The 23984-nt window shown below is 50.1% G+C and overlaps 1 protein-coding gene across 1 annotated transcript in view; it reads right to left on the reverse strand.

The window, feature by feature from the left end:
• TMEM131L (transmembrane 131 like) overlaps window positions 1–23984 on the reverse strand; it is a 132112-nt gene that overhangs the window by 38191 nt on the left and 69937 nt on the right. Inside the window, exons 8-16 of the mRNA XM_056118918.1 lie at window positions 12624–12701; window positions 12070–12223; window positions 10284–10342; window positions 9899–10007; window positions 6469–6556; window positions 5464–5617; window positions 3529–3699; window positions 1778–1847; window positions 634–751 (exon numbers count right to left, since the gene is read on the reverse strand). Of these exons, the coding sequence (XP_055974893.1) occupies window positions 634–751; window positions 1778–1847; window positions 3529–3699; window positions 5464–5617; window positions 6469–6556; window positions 9899–10007; window positions 10284–10342; window positions 12070–12223; window positions 12624–12701 (1001 nt within the window). The remainder of the gene's footprint in view (window positions 1–633; window positions 752–1777; window positions 1848–3528; window positions 3700–5463; window positions 5618–6468; window positions 6557–9898; window positions 10008–10283; window positions 10343–12069; window positions 12224–12623; window positions 12702–23984) is intronic.

The raw sequence follows: 23984 nt of genomic DNA on the forward strand, positions 1-23984 counted from the left end.
TGTGTGTGACTTGACTAGACCCAGGACTGGGAAAGGAAAAGGGAATGGCCTCATGGGTTTTTGCGGGTCAACTAAGGACCTCTGAAGACGGGTTTTGTATTGGAGGATCTAAGTGGATGTCAGATCATAATGGGTGGGGCCGCAGCTCCATTGGGGCTGGTAAGGCCTTTCCGCCTTGCACGTGCTGACCTGGATTAGATCCCCGGCACAGCATGTGGTCCCCCCAAGTCTGCCAGGAGTGATCCCCAAGCCAGAGCCAAGAGTAAGCCCTGAGCATTGCTGGGGTGCTATCCCTCATCTGCCTCCCAACCCTCACCCCAAATAAGCTTGCAATGGGAGTGAAGTTCTGTGACCGGAAATGTTCTCCTTCGAAGATCAAAGTAACAGAAGGTGAAGTATCAGGATCGCCACAGCCTACTTTCGAGTGCCCTGCAAAAACAATGTCCCGTCTGGGTGCACACAGACTCAACCCGAAATACGGCAAAAGGGGGAAATGTTAACAGCTGGAGAATCTAAATAATGAGTATAAGAGCAATCACTGAGTCCTACTTCCAGACCTGAAATCTCAAGAGAGCCCCCTACACCTCTGTGTCCCAGTGACAGCGAGAGACCCCGAGAAAGGCGAAGACTTACTTGCACACGCCCCCACTTCTCAATCTCTTCCATCTTTCATACAGCTTGTTTGCAAGTTCAGAATCTACATCCCAGGTCGAACGATCCAGGGCAAGGCTCCCTTCCCAGCGAGGGTTTTCTAAAAGCCAGATCAGATGAAACACTTCAGTTTACACGCCACGGACTTCAATTAGCCAGCAACGCCCAGGGCCACCTGATACCATTCTTCGATGGAGAGGCCAGGGGAGGGGAGGCGGGGGGTGGGGGAGAGGATGAACGGCCCCCTGACTGCATCCCAAGTTCCCCTCCGTGGCAAATGAGATACCAAATCAAACAAACACGTAGAAAAAACCAAAGGCAAGCGAATCATGTAAAGGGAGTAACGGAAAAGACACATGGCTCGTGAATGCAGCCTACACGCCACCCGGGCTTTCCCAGGAGCCTTGCCCACAGCTCTACTTCTAAGCGGGATGGTGCTTTAGGTGGAAAAGCACACCTCTCACTGCTGTTCTGGGTTCTGCATCAGCAGTGAGCTCGGGACCCGACACACTTTCCACAGGGAGGCGGAACCAGAACCCAGCCTGGCCCAGGGGTGTGCTGACCAGCTGGTCTCCCAGCCGATCCCCTCAGCCTCCAACATCTCCCTTCCACCATCAGGTCTGTGCTGGGGCACGTCAGGACCCAAACCCGGAACTCCCCCAAAGTATTCCGTCCACTAATACGCCCCTTCCATTAACTATCTTTCTCCAGCAAAAGTCAGGGTGAAAACAAGGAACGGCTTCTCTACCGACCCGAGGGCCCTCAGCCTCAAACACCAACTAGCAAGAGAGCAGATATCTCCAAACGCAAACTCCAATGATTTTCACTAACTTCGACTCAGACTCTTTATGAAAAGAGTGAGCAGCCTCTCGTGTCTCCCGGTGACAGGATGCTATGATCAAACAATGTGTTTGAAAAATGTTTCGCACAAATGGACAGGCTTCTTATGGGGACATTATTTCGTCAAGCACTTCCAAAACTGGGGGAGGAGGATGGGCTTTCCATCACTCCATATCACTCTGTTCGTGCTTGGCTTCCCCAGGACAGAATGTGACACGTTTGCCGGCTTCTCCCCACCCAGCCCCACACTAGGATTCTACAGAAAGCCTAAGGGCAATCTACTTACCTGCTTTGGATTTTCCCATGAAATAATGCATGCCACAATGTGCTATCACTTCAAAACCCAGACTCCCTTCCTAGATTGAAAAGTAATATATGAATATAACTTAACACACAACACTCAACATAAAAATCCTAACGCTCTCAAACACAAAGCAGACACTGGCCACTTGGCGCTCCCTTAAACGTCCCTTTCGAGCAGAAGCCAAACCAAAACGAAGGCATGTGCTGCCTTCCCTTGCCCATGAGAGAATGCTCTGGGCGGTCTTCCACAGCAAGGTGCGCTCTGCAGGTTCTCTCCCAGAGAATCACTGACCGTCAGGACAACCTTCAGGCACAAGCTGCACTAGAGCTGCCTTCTGGAGGAGAGCAGAACCGCAGGATGTTTTTAGGAGGTTGTTTAAAACAAAATCTGAGGCCAGGGGCCGGGGCAATGGTACAGCAGGTAGGGCGGCTGCCTTGCACAACACTGACCCGGGTTCCATCCCAGGAATCCCATGTGATCGTCAGAGCACCACCAGGAGTAGTTCCTGAGTGCAGAGCCAGGAGGAACTCCTGAGCATCGCCAGGTGTCACCCAAAACAAAAGAAAACAAAATACCCTAAGGTCACGGATGTGGCTCAGGTGACCAAAGTTGCATGTGTGAGGCCCCAGGCTCGACCCCCAGTACTGCAGGGACCCCACACGTACAGCCAGTACAGAGGGTCTGTCCCTCACTGCCCCCATCATGGCCCAAGATGGTTTTCATAACAAAATACTCAAAAACTTAAAAGAGTTAAGAAAAACAAAAACCAACTTCAGTCCTCCAGGAAACAATATGCCAAGTTATAGCACGCCTAAGCTACTCGGGACATGTTAATTCATGTCCCATTCCTCCAGGTTTGGAAAACAACCTCACTAATTCACACACCTCAACTCTGCCAGAGACTCTCTTTGATTTATCTTGCTTGGAAGGAAAAGTGACTTCTAAATAATCTCCCCAACTCCAATTATGGATGAATGGAATTAACTTATATTTGGTTAGGTTTCATTTTAGAAATTCTATCTGTACACTGATAGGTAAACAGACAGCATTTCTGTGAAAAACCAACACTAATAAGTGAGGAAAAATCATAAAGATGATTGCATGAATGTCTCATCGTGGGAAAAAAAATTGCAATCCAGCATTATACATAATAGCTTGGATCAAAAGAAGCAAGAACATAACTAAATGAAAAAGAAACCAACATTAAGGGAAAATGAGACATGTCTAAGATCTAAATTAAATACAATGCACCCCAATTCTAGAACCGTGGACACTTTTCGGTTTTAAAGTGGGCCCACTAAGAAAATTTAAGGATTATGAGTCACTTACCATAGACCTACATAAAGCATTTAATGACATTATTTACTTGAAGTCATAGAAAGTACATTTAAAAAAAACTGAACTTTTTATAGCAAGCACCTATCCTTTGCTCTACAGACTTCGAAATGAATGAAATAAAATCAATTTACATGTAATACCTTATTTTATTCGAAAAAAATTTACTTCATGAAACATAAAAAGGCTTTCCAAGATTTTTTTGTTTTTTAACCTAAGATTTACTGTCTAGGACTAGGTTAATCAAAGTCTCTCATTTCTTACATGGCCTTAAAGAACGTGAACTGCGCTTAGTCCCAAATTAAAAAAAAAAAAAAAAAAAGCACAAGGTAACTTCATTAAAAAGAAACACTCTAAGTATAAAAATCCTAACACATTCATAGTATTGCAAACAATACCTTGGTCGGTGCAGAGTGAATCTGTAGAGGTATTGCAAAAATGGCACCTATGTTTGTCGTCAAAAATACATTGGTGAACAGATTTATGGCAATGTCTTTAACAACAAGTTTCAAAGAAAATATATTCCAACAGCCTGGAGGTAGAAATAAAGGGCCAGTGAAATTCAGAATCTGAAGAAGAAAAAGAAACAAGACAAATTACATTTCCTGAAATTAATTAAGTCATTATAAAGTCTCATACCAAAGTTTTCCCGCACTTTGATAAATGCAGTTTTATGAGGCTAAGTGATAATACAGGGTTGAGCCACTGAATCAGCACGTGGCTGTCCCAGTTGGATCTTCAGTCCCCTGCACTGCACACAGTCCCGACGCCATCCGGCACCTGAGAGTACTTGGGAATAGCCCTGAGCACGGTCAGGTGTGCCTAACCCCTGCTCCCTCAGTGTTATGTCTATGTCAAAGAGTGGAATAGCTTTATATTTAAAGTATTTTGTATTTTAAGTCATACTTAATATGACAATTTTTAACAATTTTTTGCCTTGAGACACACCCCAACATGCTCAGGGCTTACTCCTGGCTCTCTGCTCAGGGATTACTCCTGGCAAGATTTATGGCCTGGAATGCTGGGACTCCAACCCAGGTCAGACAAGTGCAAGGCAAGCATCTTATCCACTGGACTATCACTCTGGCCCCTAAATAAGACACTTTTAAATTTCACAAAAGAAACTTGAAACTTTCAAAAGTAGAATTTTCCCAAACACCAACTATTTTAGTATAAACCAGATTTAATTTTACTAACAACAATCTCTTATCAGAAGCAAATAGTACAGCAGGTAGGGCATTTGCCTTGCATACAGCCAACCTGAGTTCAATCCCCAGCATCCCATATGGTCCCCCAAGCACAGCTAGGAGTAATTCCCAAGTGCAGAGCCAGGAGCAACCCTTGAGCATCACCAGCTGTGGCCCAAAAAGCAAAAAAGAAAACAGCCACCAAAAAATAATCTTTAAGTATCAATTATACAATATATATATTTTTTCCCTTTTAACTGTTCTTTGTCCCTCCCACACACTGTGGCAAGCTTCCAACCACTGACCAGTCTTTCTGGACCCCGTTTTCCCTGGCACAATATTTTTTAATAATGTTAAGAATAAATATCCTTAAATAGTCTATCTTGGTCTCTCCCTCTGGGTTCAGCTTAAGAAAGTATTCTAAAAGCAACACTGAAAATAGTAAAAGAAGAAAAACTTGCTTTAAAAGCCATCATAAGGGGCTGGAGAAATAGCACAGTGGGTAGGTGTTTGCCTTGCACACGGCCAACCCGGGTTCGATTCCCAACATCCCATATGGTATCCTGAGCACCGCCAGGAGTAACTCCTGAGTGCATAGCCAGGAGTAACCCCTGTGCATCACCAGGTGTGAGCCAAAAAGCAAAAAAAAAAAAAAAAAAAAAAAAAAAAAAAGCCATCATAAGGGAGTGATAGTACAAAGGGAAGGGCTCTTGCCTTCCATTGGCCAACAGCATCCCATATGGTTCCCCCAAGCCCACCAAGAGTGATCCCTTAGCACAGAGCCAGGAGTAAGTCCTGAGCACCTCCAGGTATTGGCCCCAAACCCAAAACAATAAAAACCACCCGAAAAAGTCATCATAAGGGCTGGAGAAAGAGCCAGTTTAGCCGGGAGGGCACCTGCCTTGCACGCGACTGACCCAGGTTTGATCCCCAGCATCCCATACGGTCCACCAAGCCCTGCCAGGAGTTATTCCTGAGCGCAGAGCCAGGGAGTAACCCTAGAGCATCACTGGGCATGGTCCCTCCTACATAAATAAAAACCATCATCAGTAAAACTGAATTCTACAGATATTAATTTTACTGCAACTGACTTTTTCAAACAACCCTTGAAACAGGCTAAAACTTGGATAAAATTACCAAACGTACCTTTAAAATGTGCTTGGTCTCTCTGGAAACAAAGACATCACTTAATACGACAGGTCGGTCCAAATGGTTGAGGCACCAGATGGACCAAACTCCGGAGGTGTTCTCGTGAGCCTCTAAGTGAAACTGGATGGCGGAAGAGTCCACCCGGAAGTACCTGGGGACACAGGACACTGTCAGTGCCGCGACAGGGGGCAGGGGCCAGCAGGTGCTCCCCTCCCCGCCCCTTTGTGCTGTGTATGCCGCTAAGTGGAACAGCAGAGAGCCGAGGGCAGCCACCAGGCCAGGCTGGCTCCCAGAGGGGACCCTGGACACCACAAATCCCCTCAGGCATCCTAGTGGGGCCTGTAGGTCTTTCTCCCATCCCAGCTGTCAACTCCAGGACACCTTCCCCCCTCCCCCGTGACACTTGGCCTCCTCTTTCCCACTCCTCTCCCCTGGGCATTAGCACTTCATGGTGAAACAGAGACGACTGGAAAAAATGGGGGGTGGGGGTGCTGGATGAAACGAGGGGTGAGGATATGGGGTGAGGAAGCTAGAGCAATTAGTACAGTGGGGACAGCACTCGCCTTGCACAAAGGCAGACCTGGGTGCAATCCCGGCATCCCATGTGGTCCCCTGAGTATCACCAGGAGGAATTACGGAGTGCAGCACCAGGAGAAGCCCCTGAACATGGCTTGGTGTGGGAAAGAAGGAAAGGGAAGGGGAGAGCGAGGGGAAGGGGAAGGAGAGGAAAGGGAAGGGAAGGAGAATGGGGGAGGCGGGCAGGCCAGCCTCCAGAGCAAGAGGCTCCAAGGATGTTCTATAATCATTTCTAGGACATTAATTACCCCACAGATACACAGCGATAAACCATGGAGAGCGGGAGGCTCCAAGGATCCGAGCAGTTCTGTTCTATAATCACCTCCGGGCCATTATAAGACACACACACACACACACACACACACACACACACACACACCCCACAGCCAGAGGCAAGCTGGGACAACACAGACGGCATTCACTCACCCGTGAACCACAGGAAAGGACAGGCAAGAATTTAGTGTTGGAGTGTTCTTTCTTTGCGTCACATCTTCTTTCATTCCACATGATGGAGCTGTTTTACGGAACGACAACAACAACAAAATCAGAGGTAAACCCGAAATGTCTTTTCTTTTTTTTGCACCTGAATAAAAACAAGATAGGTGCTTTCTTTACGACTTCCTAGTCACTTCCTTTTCCTGGCTCTGTTACCAATGTGCGTTGGATAGAGCTGGTCCAATAAATTCTCCGGCACACCTGTCCTGCCGCATCCAGCTGCCACCAATAACCACTGGCTCCCCTTTGCAAACATCATCTCAATTCTGGGTCCGCTACAAAGATCAGGACTCGCTAAGTGAGAAGGTGCTTCATAGGTCTGCCAAGGTGACTCAAGTGAGAAACGAAGCCTAGAGGGCTGGGGTGAGAGGCGCAAGTAGAGACCTGAACAAGGCGGGAGCCCCCATACACCGCCAGGAGGAGCCTCTCCCCAGAGTGGAACTGCTCATTTATCAAAATAGCTTTTCTGAGCATCCTTGAGCGAGCACAGACTGTTGAGTCACTGGGGCTGAATCGTGAACTCCTGACAGTAACGTCTAATTCTATATTCTACCTAGGGTTTACCACAAAACACAAACACTTAAAAATAAAATTACTGGTCAAAATAGGAGACTAACACCCAAGAATAGCTGTGATAAATACCAGGAGGTTCACTCCATGGCTTGGAGGCCAGCCGCACACTCCAGGGGCAAAGGTAGCTCAGACAGAGAAGGGAGCACCAAGTAAAGGGTGTTGGGAAGATGCGCCCAGGATGGGAGAGGCATGCTGAAAGTAGACTATAGACCGAACATGATTGCCACTCAATGCCTCTTTTGCAGACCACAACACCCAAAAGGAGAGAGAGAACAAAAGGGAATGTCCTGCCACAGAGGCAGGGTGGGATGGGGGGATGGGGGGGGGGGGTGGGAGAGATACCTGTTGTACTATCATCACTCTAGTCCTTAATAACAATAATGATGATAATAATAATAATAATAATAATAATGGGCTGGAGCGACAGCACAGCGGTAGGGCGTTCGCCTTACAAGTGGCCAACATGGCCAACCCGAGTTTGATTCCTCCGCCCCTCTCGGAGAGCCTGGCAAGCTACCGAGAGTATCTTGCCCGCACGGCAGAGCCTGGCAAGCTACCCGTGACGTATTCAATACGCCAAACACAGTAATAACAAAGTCTCCAATGGAGACTGGGCCCACTCGAGAAAATCGATGAACAACGGGAGGACAGTGACAGTGAATAATAATAATTTTTTAAAAATAAAGTGAAAAATTATCTTTCACCCAGACTTCCCAACTATCTTAAGAGAAAATAACCCTAAAAGGTTTGGGCACCTCTGCCCAGGTACCCAGGTGAATGCCTTCATGCCCAGCTGTGCTCAGACAGCTACACGCACAACCTATAGATGCTAACCAGTCTCCCGTGTCTAGGCCGTCATTCTGGTCTGACAAACACACACATTTCTGTAGCTGACACCTGAATTACCCGGAGAGGTTAGAGCTTTGGCTAAGCTCTTAGAGGTAAGTACAGTTCCAGACCCAAGAGCACATTATGTACATTGACATTTCCAGTTTATCCATGTTCCCTCCCAATGCCACCTACGTCAGGATGTACCCCTGGGGCTGGAGAGAAAGTACGGCAGGTAGAGCCCTCACTTTGCATGCAGCCAACCTGGGTTCAATCTTAGGCATTCCACGTGCTCTCCCGAGACTGCCAAGAGTGGGTCCTTGAGCACAGAGCCAGGAGTAAGCCCTGAGCACCACCAGGTAAGAACCAAACACAAAATCACACACATACACACACACACACACACACACACACACACACACACACACACTGTAGCAATGTCCTCCCGTTGTTCATCGATTTGCTCGAGCAGGCCCAGTAACGTCTCTATCGTGAGACTTGTTGTTACTATGTTTGGCATATTGAATACGCCACAGGTAGCTTGCCAGGCTTTGCCGTGTGGGCGAGATACTCTCGGTATATTGCCGGGCAATCCGAGAAGGGCGGAGGAATCAAACCCGGCTCTGCCGAGCTGGCTGCACACAAGGCAAACACCCTACTGCTGTGCTATCACTCCAGCCATCCCCCCCCCCACAAAAAAACCCACAAAAATCAAAACTAGTAGTAGATTGCAATAGTAATGTTTCTATTTAGGTTTGCTTGGGAAGTCACACTGGCCGTGCTCAGGGACCATGTGAGTCTGACTCGCTCACGTGCTGATACCAGGCACTGAGCTCACGACCTCACGCTTGCCCTGACCGTCCTTCGGTCTCTTCGTAGCCCGGCACCCCACGGGAGCTCTCATACGGGAACCTGTGAGCTCACAATGCCAGTCTCTGAAGCCACCAGCTCAAGTCCTGGCAGACCCCAAGTCTTTCTTCTCACCAATCCTACTTCTATGTCTCTTATCGTCCTAATGTTTTCTTAACTATAAGGGAGGCACAGGGCACATTTACAATGTTAGAAATCCATCTGCATGCCTTTGCAGAACTCTTCTTTGATATGTTCCCTCTTCCAGTATGGGCTCACTCCTGGCCGGTTCCGGGGACCCTATAGGATACGACACCTAGTGGTGCTCAGGGCTTGCTCCTCGCTCAAGGATCGCTCCTGGCAGTGCTCAGAGAGCCATATGGGGTACCAGGGATCAAAGGCAGGTTGACTGCATGCAAGGCAAGCTCCTTAGCCGCTGGACTGTCACTCCAACCTGCAGAAGTCTTTCTAACAGAAAGCAGGCTAAGGCCAGCCCTCGATTTACTCGACATTACACAGCTGGCCAGGCAAAGAAGCCAAACGGGCAGTCCGACCCCTCTGTGGAGGGAAGCAGCAGCAACTCCATCAACTTATTTACACCCTGAGGGTTGGAAAAGTGGTACGCAGCTGACTCAGGTTTGATCCTCAGTATCCCATATGGTCCCCCGAGCACAGTCGGACGTGATTCCTAAGTGCAGAACCAGGAGTTACCCCTGAGCATCGCCAGGTGTGGCCCCAAAACAAAAACCATATTTAACATCCTGGCTTTTAAACCACCGAGTGAGTTAAGCTTTGCAAGGCAAAACCCCAGGCGGGAGAGACAGCTTACAGGCTTTGCACACGAGCGGCCCAGTGAGACCCTGACGCCACACGGTCTCCTGGCACTGTCAGGAGTGACCCCCGAGCTCCACAGGAGTGTGGCCCCAAAGCGAAAACATTTAAAACTCAAGTCACAATTTTATACCTGTGGCATCCACCGTCATCATTTCCATCCAGCTACCTCAGATAAATCAGCTCTTCAACCATGTCTAATCTGTGGCTGTGAGTCACTTCCCAGAAACCGCTGTCCCCACCCACTGTTGGGACCGTCCCTCTGATACCCTATCTGTACCTTTGCAAGTGAAAGAGGCGATTTTCGTAAAGTTGGTTGTAGAAGTCGGTAGGAGAACTGGCTCAAACTGCAGGGGCGGCACCTCTCTCTGCGACAAATGATGGACGTCCTGGAAGCAAACACAGAACCCCCCGCGCTACTCTCAGCCGGGTGACGCTGTCTCTCTCCCACTGGACTCAGTGAAAGCCGCTCCGACAGCACTGGAAGGAGCGCAGGCAGCCCTCCCTGACACAGGGTTTTTCCCAGGCCAGGGAGAAGGCAGGAAGCCGGAGTGCCAAGGTCAGGGTTTCTCTCTCCACCCCCCCTTCCCAAGGATCCTCGGGATTTGCAGCTAAAGGTGCATTTGGATGCCTGATTTTGATACCGCGGACGCAATGCTAAGTACCTGTATCCACAGAAGGCTGTTTCCTGAGTGGAGCACGTACATATTCACTGTGGAATCACCTGCAGGAAAGAATCAGAGCAGGGGCTGCAGTGATATCACAGTGCGTAGGACGTTTGCCTTGCATGTGGCCGACCTGGGTTCGATTCCCCAGGTTCGATCCCCAGCATCCCATATGGTCCCAGGAGTAATTCCTGAGTGCAGAGCCAGGAGTAACCCCTGAGCATCGCCGGGTATGACCCAAAAAGCTTAAAAAACAAAACAAAACAAAACAAAACAAACAAACAAAAAAAACAGCAGTGAGATTAAGAGCAAGGTCCCTCTCCTGCTGGGACTCAGCCTCCAAGCTGACAACACCCCCCTCCAGCTTCCTGGAAGTAAGGGTCACTGAGCATCAAGACGGGAGTACCTCAGAGCCCCCTCCAAAAAAAAAAAAAAAAAAAAAAACCAAAACAGAAAAACGCACTGCAACTGGAACCAGGAGCAATATTCTCGTTTGTTTCAGTATCCAGGTGAGTCTCAAGAAAATGGGGCCCCATTGGGCCATTGGGTCAGAGCAAGAGCACAGCAGGTAAGACCCTTGCCTTGCGCCCGACCTACCCGAGTTCTATCCCCGGCACCACATACGGTCCCCGAGCCCTGCCAGGAGTGAACCCTGAGCAGAGAGCAGAAATAAGTTAGCCCTGGGCTGGAGCAACAGAACAGTGGGTAGGGCGTTTGCCTTTCACGCAGCCGATCGGGGTTCGATTCCCAGCATCCCATATGGTTCCCCAAGCACAGCCAGGAGTAATTCCTGAGTGCATGAGCCAGGAGCAACCCCTATGCATCGCCAGGTGTGACCCAAAAAGCAAAAAAAAAAAAAAAAAGTTAGCATCTCTGAGCATCACCAGGTGTTGCCCAAAAACCAAAAATTAAAAAAAAATACCCAACAACTCCCAACTCCCCGCAAATAAAATGGACCAACTAGGTGACGTCTGGGAAGCAGCACCCCGATGTCCCGGGACAAACATCATCCACATGCCGAAACTCCATCCTACTCTAAACTGGGTCGGTACCCTGGAACAACCAGCACCCAGTCAGTTTCTAAAATGAAACTCCCACGCGCTGCAGTGCACTGAGCTTCTGGGCTCTGTACAGCTGGACCCGCCAGCCCTCTGCTCCTTTATGACCAGTGGAAACCTGTCGGCCCCACTGAATCTGCACAGGAGCTCCAGAAAGCCAGGAATGACTCCCAAGGAAGAGCAGTTTAGTCTGTAGCACCCACCCACACCCACACCCACCCACTTATCTGCTGCACTAATGGGGAAAGCTGGGGACCCGTGCCAGGAGCCAGTGGAGTGCCGGGGACCCAAGGCATCAGGACAGTCTTACAAGACTGCAAGCCAGGCTCCTGGTCCCGGCCTCTTGTCTGCACCCAGCTCCCCTGAGCCCTCCCCAGTGCGTGTGCAGGCCCCTTAAAACACGCACACAGACACAGGATCGCCTCTCACATGTGGGATAGAAACAGCCCGGGAGCCACACGTGGCCAAGGGCAACCCACATGAAGAGCGGGGCTAGAGAACTGAGCTTGGGGTGAGGGGCAGGAAAGGGGAGGAGGAAGGGGCACACTGGTGGCGGGAAACAGGCTTTCTGGTATTGGGTGTGAGGCGGGAACGATCTATGTGTGAAATTACCACTAGCCCTGTCGTAAATCACTGCGCCTCGATAAAAACGGGGAGGGGAGGGGTTTGAGAGGAGCAAAGTTCAACAAAATATACCACTCAGAGGACTCAGAGGTTCTCCGCCTTACCTGAGACCTCAGACTTGTCTGTAGCGACATAGACAATGGCCAGGTGGTCCAGCAGGTCCTGCGTGTTCTCCTCCAACTCCTTGGAGGCGTTTTCCATGGTTACGATTATGCTCATTTGTAGCCGCAGGGCATCCTCGAACTCCAGTGGGCAGCTCTGCAAACGGAAGGAGCGGGGTCACGATGCAAACCCTCATCCCAACCTGGGGGTTCTGAGTCTGATGTTTTTGTTTTGATTTTTGTTTCTGTTCCTGGGCCACACCCAGGGGGGCTCAGGGCTTACTCCTGGCTCTGCACTCAGGAATCACTCCTGGCAGCGCTGAGGGACCATATGGGATGCTGGGGATCGAACCCACGACAGCCACGTGCAAGGCAAACACCAGATTCACTATACTATCGTCTCTCAACCCCAGATTCTGAATTTGAGAAAAAGGCAGAGGAGGGTACTGTAGGAGGGACAGAGGGAATATCTACCGCCAAGAAGAAATGTGACTTTGGTTTCTGAGCTGAGAGACAGGCAACCAGGCAGTCAGAGATCAGAACAGTCCCCAACTTACCTTTAACTGCTGGCACACGCTGTTCTGTAAACTGCATTCCAGTTGTACCTGTAGGAGGCTGGTATTAGTGGTTTCTGCCTGAAAAAGAAAAAAAAAAAAAGGAGGGTGGGGAGGGTGTGTGAGAGAAGAACTTAAAGAGAAGCCAAAATGAAGAGTGAATAATCATTCAACCATCTGCTGAACTCTGAGGATTGTTCTGGAAACATAATAATATAATAATATCCTACAGAGAATGGCCCCTCCATCACTGAACTTTCATTCTAAAGTCAATCCGCACCTCTCCTCAGGAGACACAAAATTCCTAAAAAAGCTTACACTCTCTCTCTCTCTCTCTCTCTCTCTCTCTCTCTCTCTCTCTCTCTCTCTCTCTGTAGCTGGGCATAACTGAACATTTTGTTTAAACAGAGGAGTCTACTTTTATTTAAAACGAGGTCGGCCAGCGTGATAGCACAGCGAGTAAGGCGTTTGTCTTGCACGCAGCTGACCTGGGTTCGATCCCCAGTAGACCATATGGTCTCCTGAGCACTGCTAGGAGTAATTTCTGAGTGAAGAACCAAGAGTAACCCCTGAGTAGTGACCCCTCCCCCCACAAAAAAAAAATAAAGTCACCTGGGGCCAAACTATAATACGCTGAGTAGGGCCTTTGCCTTGCATGCAGCCGGCCCAGGTTCGATCTCTGGCATCCCATGTGGTCCCTTCACAAGCAATGCCGGAGGGATCCCTGAGTGAGAGCCAGGAGTCAACCCTGAGCATCACCGGGTGTGGCTCAAAAAGCAAAACAAAAGTCGGCTCCCTCAGGACTCAGCTGGGCACTCGAATAAAACCACCACATAGAAGCTCAAAATGGAACTTGGTCTCATTCCGAACACTTGAAAGAGATGTAGATGGGAGGGGGAAAAAAGGTGTCTGAAAAGAATCCAGAAGTTCGTCAAGTCCGAAGACCTGAGCAGGAGCCGGGGTGATGGTTCCAAGAGCTGGAGCATGTATTTTGCATGCGAAAGCCCCAGACTTAGTGCCCCGTTTCCAGAGCACTGCCTGACGGGGTCCCAGTAAGTAAGTAAATAAATAAATGAAATAAATAATAATAAATAAAGCCTGCCAGGAGTGATCCCTGAGCACAGGGCCAGGAGTAAGCCCTGAGCACCACCACAAACCAATGAGAGTGACAGCCCTTTGGGAGCTCCTGGGGGTGGCAGGCCTGGACCCCCAGAAATGTTAGGGTGCACAGCACATGGCAAGCCTGGGCCATGGGAGTGTTTTCTGTTCATTTTTCTGTCCCTGCAGCCGAGACCCTAAAGGCACCCCAGAGGGTATGGGCAACTGTGGCAATCACCATGACAACATCGCAAACATACTCCCCAGTGGTTGAGTGATAATACAGTGGGCAGGGCACCTGCCTTGCATTCAATTTCCAGCCTTCAATTTCCAGCACCCCCCACATGGCCCCAGGAGTGATCCCTGAGCCAGGAGTCAGCCCTGAGCACCACCAGGTGTGGCCCCAAACCAAAAAAAAGAAAGGAAGAAAAAGATACTCCCTAAATCCCAGGCTCCCCTCACCACCTGTAAGCATCTATTCATTCCAAGAAGACTTGGTATGAAACAGAGGCTCAATTATGTTTAACTTGTGAGATTTATACAAATTACCTTGGGAGAGTATATAAAAACGCAGCTGTAATGACTTCAATTGTCACTCAGGCTTTTAAAACCACCAGGGAGAGGAGGATAAATTACGTTTTGAAACACAGTAAAAGTATTACAGGAGTTTAGCCGAGCTTGTGAATGGGAGCAAACATTAACCAAAGGTGCTTTTGCAGGCATTACCCCCCCCCCCCCCCCCCCCGCCTCGATTTGCAAATGGCAATTAAAACCTTAAGAACTAGATGTTTTCTCATGCAGCCTCCTGTGAACAAGTCCCAAGATCAAAAGCAAAAGCAAAGAGAAGCTCCCTTCCTCCCTGACTCTGCTTCCGCCAAGAAGTAAGTGTCTGGGATCACTGTGGGATCAATCCTGGAGGTGCTCGGGGGACCCTATGGAGTCCCGGGGATCAGACCTGCGCCAGCCACGTGCAAGGCTACTGCCGCACCCGCTGCACTATTATCTCTCTGGCTCCCAAAGGATCCTTAAAAACATGAATAAACTAGGATCTGAATCCCCTGGCTGGAGGAAGAACCTCCAAGCCCCACCAGGGGGCGTGCGAGCATAGCGCAGCTGCTCTCAGGAGGGAAAGCTCTTTCCATTGCATCTGGACTTGACAAAGAACGTGAGCAGCTGCCCAGCCTGGGGGTGTGCCCGGGGTCCGATGATGGAAGAAAAGCCCCACCCGAATAGCCCTCTGGCAAACTTCCCACGCTGGTGGTGCAGCTGGCTGTCCTGCATAGTTTAGTCATTCCACATAGGAAAAGCACACGTGTGTATACACACACACACACACACACACACACACACACACACACACACACACACTCCTCTGCAGTGCTCACATAAAGTGGAGACTATTACTCCCTTTTGGAAGTTGGGGGGAGGGCCAGGTTGCTAGCACAGCAGGAGGGCATTTGCCAAGCTGGATTCAATCCCCAGCATCCCCTATGGTCCCCTGAGCACCACCAGGAGTGATTCCTGGGTGCAGAGCCAGGAATAACTCTGAGCATCACCAGGTGTGCCCCCACCCCCAAACAAAAAACAATCTAAAAGTAGCCATAAAGCCAGAGGAAACAAAAGGGAAAAAAAGTTCTAACAGGGTCCACTTTTTTTTTCTGTAGGGGGTTTGCAGCTTCTGCTCAAGAACTATTCTGGACACAGTGCTTAGGAGTGACTTCTGTTGGGGTTCACATGCGGAGCCTGTGTCTCGACTCCCGCGACCCAACAGTCCCACCAATTGTGAGTTTTTATTCCAAGAGAATCCCTGTGTCCTAAAGTCTGGAAATTCTCCAACATGGAAACCGGCAATAGAGAACCAGGCCCAGAGACACCCCAGGGTCAGGGGCAGCAGTGCTCACGCACCTTCTGCCTGGCATGGTGGGGGGGGGGGGTGATGTAGACATGTAAACACAAGACGGGGGAACCCCCCGCTCCTTCCTTGTGTGCAGCACCAGGAACAGAGTGATTGGGGGGGTTGTGGAGGGCGGGGGAGGAACTTCGCCCAATTCAACTGGAAAGAAAACCACAGGCTGACAGCCCTCAATCATTTCAAATGACGTCCGTTAGCAAGAGCAATCCCAGGGTCTGCGTTGAAGAAAAGACAGAAGTCAGACACAGACCCATGCAACCCTGGAAATCTCTAGGGGTGAAAGGGTGTAGGCAGATAGGTAAGAGGGCCCTGTGAAACACATCTGGGAAAGAAGGAAATTTAAGGGCTAGCCAGCCCTTCCCAAACCCAGAGGCATGGAGAACACATTTCTTTGTGATGCAAATCCAGAGCTCTTTGAAAAAGAGAAACTGCACACAGAAATCCAAGGCCCCACCTAGAGGACCAACCCCTCAGCAAAGGAGAAGTAACAGAAGAATCAAAAGGTCCTGGTTATGAAAAGACCATTACTAGTGCAAGCTTTCCCTGTGACAAGGTCCAGATGAACTTGACAGTGCTGAGAAAACCCCACTTGAAGGAACTGGCATATGACTCGCCCCCCAGCAACTTGGGGGGCTTTCAAGTCAGGGCCTCTCCCCTGAACATGTTCTTTCTCTTTCTGCCTCTTTCTATTTTGGAGAAGCCGTATTCCCTCCTGAGCATGGATTCCTCTCTTTATCTCCCCGCATTTCTTTCTAAGGAAGTTTCATTAAGTGAAAATCATCCTGCTTCAGGGCCGGAGTGATTGCACAGCCTTGCATGCGGCCGAACTGGGTTCAATCCCTGGCATCCCATATGGTCCCCCAAGCACCGCCAGAAATAATTCCTGAGTGCAGAGCCAGGAATAACCCCTGAGCATCGTTGGGTATGACCAAAAAGCAAAAAAAAAAAAAAAATAATAAATTAAAAAATAAATCATTCTGCTTCAATTAAAACAGACTGATCTGCCTGTCTTTTAAGCCAAAAGAGCCCAGAGCATTACCGGAAGGTAAACAGAACCATCGGGACACTTAATCGGGACACTTAACATGAGGACTGAGCAACTGTGAAAACCTTGCATGAAGCAGTTATTCATGTGACTCTCAGGTTCCTCTTCACTCACGTTTCTGCCCTCCAAAGATTCCAAACCTCAATCTGAGAGACTCTCACACAGGTGAGCTTCTCAGGGTGCCTGGAGTTTCAGAAGACACAGCCGTTGGTTTAAAACTACGGACAAGGGGGCTGGAGCAGGGAGGGCATTTGCCATGTACATGGCCGACCGGGGTTCGATTCCCAGCATCCCACATGATCCCCTGAGCACCTCCAGTTGGTTTAAAACTACGGACAAGGGGGCTGGAGCAGGGAGGGCATTTGCCATGTACATGGCCGACTGGGGTTCGATTCCCAGCATCCCACATGATCCCCTGAGCACCTCCAGGAGTAATTCCTGAGTGCATGAGCCAGGAGTAACCACTGTGCATCACGGGGTCAAAAAACAAAACTACTGATAAGGGGCCCAGAATGATAGTACAGGAGGTTAAGGCACTTGGCTTGCGCTCAGCTGATCCCAGCTGAACCCCTGGCCCTGCAAATGCTCCCTCAAGTACTGCCAGGAGTGATCCCTGAGCATAGAACCAGGTGTAAAGCTCTGAGCATCGCTGGGTGTGACCCAAAAACCAAAAATCAAAAAACAAACAAAAAGGGATCATGTCCCCCTCCCACACACACACAAATACAACCTTTTCTTAACTCTGTTTCCCAATTAATTCCGATCCCCCAAGAGACACACAGTTTGCCCCAGCCCTGCATACACCACTGCACCTTCCCTGAGAAACATCAGTCCCTCGAGGCTGCACGGCCACTCAGGGCTCGTTGCAGGTGGCGTCGGCCTATGCAGTGGGCAGCCTGGCCCTGTCTCTCCTTGAGGCTGGCTGCGGTGCCCAGCAGGCTGAGCGGGGCCGTCCCCTCGCTAGGTCACGCTGTGTGGCACAGGCCCAAAACAGTTATTTTTATAACACTTGGCCGCTTCTGGGCCCTGAGCAAGTAGCAAGTGGGGGTCAGAGGCCCGGCTCGGGCCTTGAACCTGGGGCCCAGCCAGGCCCTCTGCTGCGGGCTGCTGATGTTCTAACTGTGACCAAGGAGGGCCCTGCCTGAACACCCGGGGCGCAGCCACCGTGAGATGGGGCCACGCAAGAGAGGACTCAAAGAGTGACACCCGCGGTTCCCCAAGTGGGGGTTGCTGGAGCCCCAGGGTGAGGCTGGAACAAACCAAGGGAGGGTGGTGGGAGTCGCGGGACAAGTGGGCAACGCAGGGTGGCTTAAAGAAGCCAGAGAGGGGCTGGAGCGATAGCACAGCGGGGAGGGCGTTTGCCTTGCACGCGGCCGACCCGGGTTCGATTCCCAGCATCCCACATGGTCCCCGAGCACAGCCAGGAGTAATTCCTGAGTGCAGAGCCAGGAATAACCCCTGTGCATCGCTGGGTGTGACCCAAAAAGCAAAAACTAAAAAAATTTTTAAAAAAATAAAGAAGCCAGAGATGGACAGGACCGGACAGATGGACAGCCTCGCAGGAGGCGGGCCCGGCTGGATCCCCCATCCCACCTGCTTCCCCAGGACAGTCAGAAACACTCCCAAGCACCTCCCGAGTCCCTGACCTGACAAACTGTCTCTCTGGCCCTTTTTATTTGAGGGGGGAGGGGTACAGTGGCCCACACTTGGCTGTGCCCAGGATTGCTCCTGGCTCTGCACTCGGGGGTGACTCCTGGCAGGCCTCAGGGGACCATGTGGGGTGTAACGGGATAAAACCCAGGTCAGCCCTGTGCAATGTAAGCGCCCCACCCACTGCACTACCTCTCTGGCCCGTAGAATCTCATTATTAAAAAGAAGAAAAATCTAGGAAAAGTCAGGATATAAACTCTGAACAATGGGGTTAGTGTGGCCTTGGAGAAGATTCTGGGTGATGTATTCTTCTCCGTGTGTAGCGTTTGAGAAACCAACAGAAGTGGGAGTGGGCAGGTGTCGGGGGAAGAGACTGTGGCGTCGCTGATCTTCCTGTCACAACGCCCTGGACTCAGGAAAAAGGAGGTAAACCACAGGGGTCAAGCGCAACAACGGAAACAGACTCTTTCCCTCATGAGGCCCGAGGAGAGCCCCCCACCACCTCTCCTCAGTCCGAAGAGAGCCCCCCACCACCTCTCCTCAGGACTGTGCTCCTCAACCTTCCTCTGGCCCAGGGTCCAAGGGGAGAGGAGGCCAGTTAGGGGGACAGACGAGGACCTGAGTTGGAAGGGTGAGGAGAGTGGAAGCTCTTCTCTCTCCTCAGAATTCCCATCTAGCACCCCGACGCCTTGGCCCACCTCAGGGATGGGCAGCTCCACACTCTCTCCTCAGCTCACACCAGAGAAGGTGGCACCTCAGCTGCCAACTCCTGATTCTCTCACTTGCACTACTTCAAAAAAAAAAAAAAAATCCAGAAAGAGTAGAGTGACATATTGGTGGGAATCAAACAAAAATGCTTTTATATTGCTGGAACAGGCTAAAACGCCAACACCCAAAACAAGCCTGAAGGCCTCCCACTTCCTGAGCCGGCACACGGTGGAGGTGACCGTTTCTTCCCGAGGAAGGTGGTTTATGCCGTCTCGGCAACCTGCTTACACTCCACATGACTGAACTGCGAGGTCAGTGACAGGAAGACGATTCCTGCTCCTTAGGACACACACACGGGGAGACACACACACACACACACACACACACACACACGAAACAAAAGCTGTGGGTCAGGGAGCTTCCCCCAGGACGGTGCCATCTCCCCCGGCAACCCCAGGAATGACTCCGAGTACCACAAGGACCAGGGCTCCCCAAACCAAAAATATCAAAGCAAGAACCGAAGGCTTAAGTGTCCCGCTTGTTCCTGAGACTCCAGTTTCCCCTGAGGAGCAGGTGGATGGGCAGGCGAGGGGGAGGCAAAGGCGGCAACGGGCGAGCTGAGAGGGAGAGGGAGAGACTCGAGAGACAACGTGGACCGGAGGAGGAGACGCCACTTGACAGGGAGGGATGGGGAAGCCCCACACATCCGACCTTGTTCTCCTTGCAGTCTCTTCTGCAGGGGGCTGAAGAGGAGGCCGGGGTGGGGGTGGGGGGGTATCGGGGCTGGACTGTTCAGTGTTTGGGCCCCACAATGGGGCGATGCTGGGGGGTTGCCTGGGGCTGGGGAACTGACCTTAGGTCCCTGCACATGTGTGACCACTAGGCTCTGTCCCTACCCCACCCAAATCATGTTTAATGAGGTGCTGGGGATTGAACCCAGGGCTCCCCCTGCACGTGAGGTACCCGGTTTCCCAGGCTGCCTCCCCCCATTCCCTTCCTGCCCCTCCCAGCCCCCCACGGTCCCCTACACCAAATCACTCGAGGACCCAGGAGGAAAAAAAAGAACATTTTACACATTCAAGCCACTGCCTGGCTCTCTTCAGGGAGGCAGGAAAATTAAGTCATGGCACATACGCTAATAACTTTCCAGAGTCTGACAACCTATCATTTTTATTTGTTAAAAAAAAAAAAAAAAAGATCAAACAACTTTCACCAGGCCCAGGCCTGTTATTAAAAGCATTAGGAGTGCTCGAGGCCCTGGGAGGGGTTCCCAGCCATCACACTCAGGAAAGCTCTACCTCACTGAACTCTCTGCGGAGGATCGGGGAAGAGGACAACCGAGATTCTGAGGTGTCTTGAGGTCCTGACTCGTTTCCCAGCCTCCTTTCCAGATCGCCACCGCTGGAGACGGCCCCTCGGGAAGCAGAGAGCAGGCCAGCAACTCGGGGTCCCCACCCCCACAGCCTGGCAGGCTCCCACAGACCCAGTGATGTAGTCCAGGAAGGCAGGCACGAGGCCTGACTGCACCATTCCAGAAGCAAAGGCTGTGCCAGGCTTCAAAGGGCAGGAACTCCTGGGCTGACCTGGGCAGAGTGCACGGAACACCCAGAAATAACCTCGCCTGTACATGGTCCAGAAACACAACACCACAACACACACACACACACAGAGCACTTCAGCAATACTAATTTCCCCATTACATACACACATACACTTTCTATCTCTCTCACACACACATACACACACACTCTGACATACACTGCACTAGTTTTTTTCTCTCAGTCTCTCTCACACACACAGCACTACAGCAGTAATTCCTCATTATATGCACACATATACTTTCTATCTCTCTCACACACACACTGTCTCAGACACACTGCACTAGAGTTTCTCTCTCTCTCTCTCTCACACACACACACACACACACATAAACACACACACACACAAACACACACACACAAACATAGCAGGACTGTCTTGTCTGTCCTGATCGTGCATCCCAGCAGAGAGCTTCTCTGAAGACAGCCAATGTGGCCCTGAGGTACAGCATCCTCTTGTCATGTGTGAGGCCCTGGGCTTCATCCCTGGCACTGCTCAAAAGACAGACGAAACTCTCACTGGGCTTCATAGTGCTGCCTCATTATCCCATTTTGAATAATAAACATCACAAGGATCCCAGTAACAAGAACCTAAGTTGTTAAGTCTGAGTCAAGTTCCCACTACAGGGATCCCTTATGCTGACTGGGGATAATGCTCACTTCAAATAACTCTCGTTCACCCCAACAAGTTGCTGAAACACTCCTCAAATCTCAACAGATGACATGTGAAGAAACTGAAACAATTTAAAATAGAAATAAAAAACTCTTTTAATGAGCCTGACACAACGATGTTTACATATTATCTTCCAACCTTTATTTTACTCTATTTACTATTCCTTAATTTATATACCCAGGACCAACGGAAAATTTCCTGGGAAAAAGGGGTAACTTGTGGAACAAGTTTAGGAAGCCTGGTGTAGCTCACATCCAGCTATTCACCTGTCAGACATTATTTCGTCGGTGTCAGAGAGGAGCCTGGAAGAACTTACTTAATGGTCTAGATGTTGAAATACTCAAATTTATCAGACCATCTTTCCACTGCTGAGCCTTGAAAATTGCTTCCATTGCTTTCAGCCGTGATTAAAATGCTGCAAAGTACTATTTAAGTTGTCCTCCTCTTTCTCAGGTCATGAATTACTAAGTCAAGGGATATGAATATCATTACCATAATGAAGCACCACCACCCACCCTACTACCCCCCCCGCCCCCCCCCCCCCCCCCCCCCCCCGCCCACAACTCCACCTCATAGCCATGGCTCTTGACCTCCCTGCAAAAACACACTCACTCAGCCTGCGCTGGGACTTCCGTGGAGGTCAAAGGTGGGCATGGTGAGAGGACAAAGTCACACCAGCCTCCGCTGCTCCAGCGGTTGGGGATCTCAACTCAGCCATGTGGGACCACCACTAAAGGATGCAGCCCCGGCAAGCGCAGAGGTAAAAATACTCACACCTCAGAGGGTGTGACCCCCGGCGATCACAAGTGCAAGCGCTGAAACCAGCCGGGAGATCCCAGGGTGCACACCACAATGGGGAGAAGGGAGCGGAGGGAGGAAGGGGGGAAAACTGTCCTTTTTAAGCTTTGAGATTTTTGTTTATGTGTTTAGAGCTCTAAACAATGATTTCCTACAAAAGATCAGTCCCAAAAGTCTACACATTGACAAAGCCTCCTGCACCACAAGAGCAGACAATAGGGGGTTGTCTTCCTGGCCCTCTCAGTTATTGGAACACTCAGGAAATGAAGCTCACTAACTAAGCTGACTCACTGCCGAGAAAGAGCTATGCCCTCCACCCCACCCCCCAGGGTCAGTCGGAGAGAGGGACCAAGCCGCAGGGTAAGAGAAAACCACAAAGGGACCTGCAAGAACAGAAAGACTTAACAGAGCTCAAATTGTCTTCAAGGGGCCCGAGAGTGCAGGTGGTATGATCCGTGGCTGCCTCGCCTGTGCGAACACAGTCTGACCACAAACGGCACGATTCCTGGCGAGCACCTCAAGCTTGGCCCAAAACCCCCTCCAAAGAAAATTATTTTTTTCAGGGTGCTGGAACAATAACACAGCGGGTAGAGCGTTTGCCTTGCACGCGGCCAACCCGGGTTCGATACCCAGCATCCCATACGGTCCCCTGAGCACCTCCAGGAGCAATTCCTAAGTGCATGAGCCAGGAGTAACCCCTGTGCATCGCCGGGTGTGACCCAAAAGCAAGAAAAAAAAAAAAAAAAAAAGAAAGAAAATTGTTTTCCCACCCCCTCAGACTGAACGCAGATCTCACTAAAATTAAATCCAACAATCTTTTCTTTCATCTCCTCCTTATCCTCTACTTCCCCCTCTTCCTCCTCCTCCTCCTCTTTCTTCTTCCTTTTTCCTTTCTTTGTTTTTCTTTTGGACTATTTGGGCCATACCCAATGCTGCTCGGGGCTTACACCTGGCTGTGTGCTCAGACATCACTCTGGGAGCTCCAAGGGACCTTATGGTGTCACCAGGGATCAAACTAGCGTCAGCCACGTGCGAGGCTTAAGCTCTGCACTGCCTCTCTAGCCCCAAAGGAGAATGCTGATCATTTTAGATGAGACACTCAAGGCCTATTAGGTAATCAAGGAAATGACAGCCAAACGGAATATTTCATCAAAACTGATCACTTTTGCCAGTTCAAAAGATTCCATCCAAATAAAAAGACAGCCTAGAGAATGGCCAAAAAAATATTTGCAAATCATGTACCTGCTGAAAATTGTGAGAATATAAAGATTTATTATCTACCAACATAAGAAGACAAAGTATTTAAAAGTCACCCCGAAGGGCCAGAGCAGTAGGTATGGTGTTTGCCTTGCATGTGGTCAACCCAGGTTTGACCCCCAGCATCCCACATGGTCCCCCAAGCACCACCAGGAGTGATCCCTGGGTGCAGAGCCAGAAGTATCCCTAAGCATCAGCAGGTGTGGTTCCAAAACCACAAATAAATAAATAAAGAGGAAAAATGCCAGCCTACGGGCCAGAGTGATAATATAGTGGGTGAGGCACTTGCCTTCATGTGGCCAACATGGATTCAATCCTGGCACCATATAAGTCCTTCCAGGAGTGATCCCTGAGCAAGAGCTAGGAGTAAGCCCTGATCACAGCAGAATGCAGCCCCCAAACAAGACAAACAAACAAAAAAAGGCCAATTTAATGTGCTATTACCTATTCAGACATCAAAAACAGATCTTTGGGGCCCGCAAGATAGCACAGTGGGTAAGACACTTGTCTTACACGCAGTAGGCCTGGATTTGATCCCCGGCACTCCATATGGTCCCCCAAACACTGAGTGCAGAGCCAGGAGTAAGCCCTGAGCACTGCCGGCTGTAGCCCAAAACAAAACAAG

The sequence above is a fragment of the Sorex fumeus genome, unplaced genomic scaffold (assembly GCF_029834395.1).
Source record: "Sorex fumeus unplaced genomic scaffold, SorFum_2.1 ptg000039l, whole genome shotgun sequence".
Lineage (NCBI taxonomy): Eukaryota > Metazoa > Chordata > Mammalia > Eulipotyphla > Soricidae > Sorex > Sorex fumeus.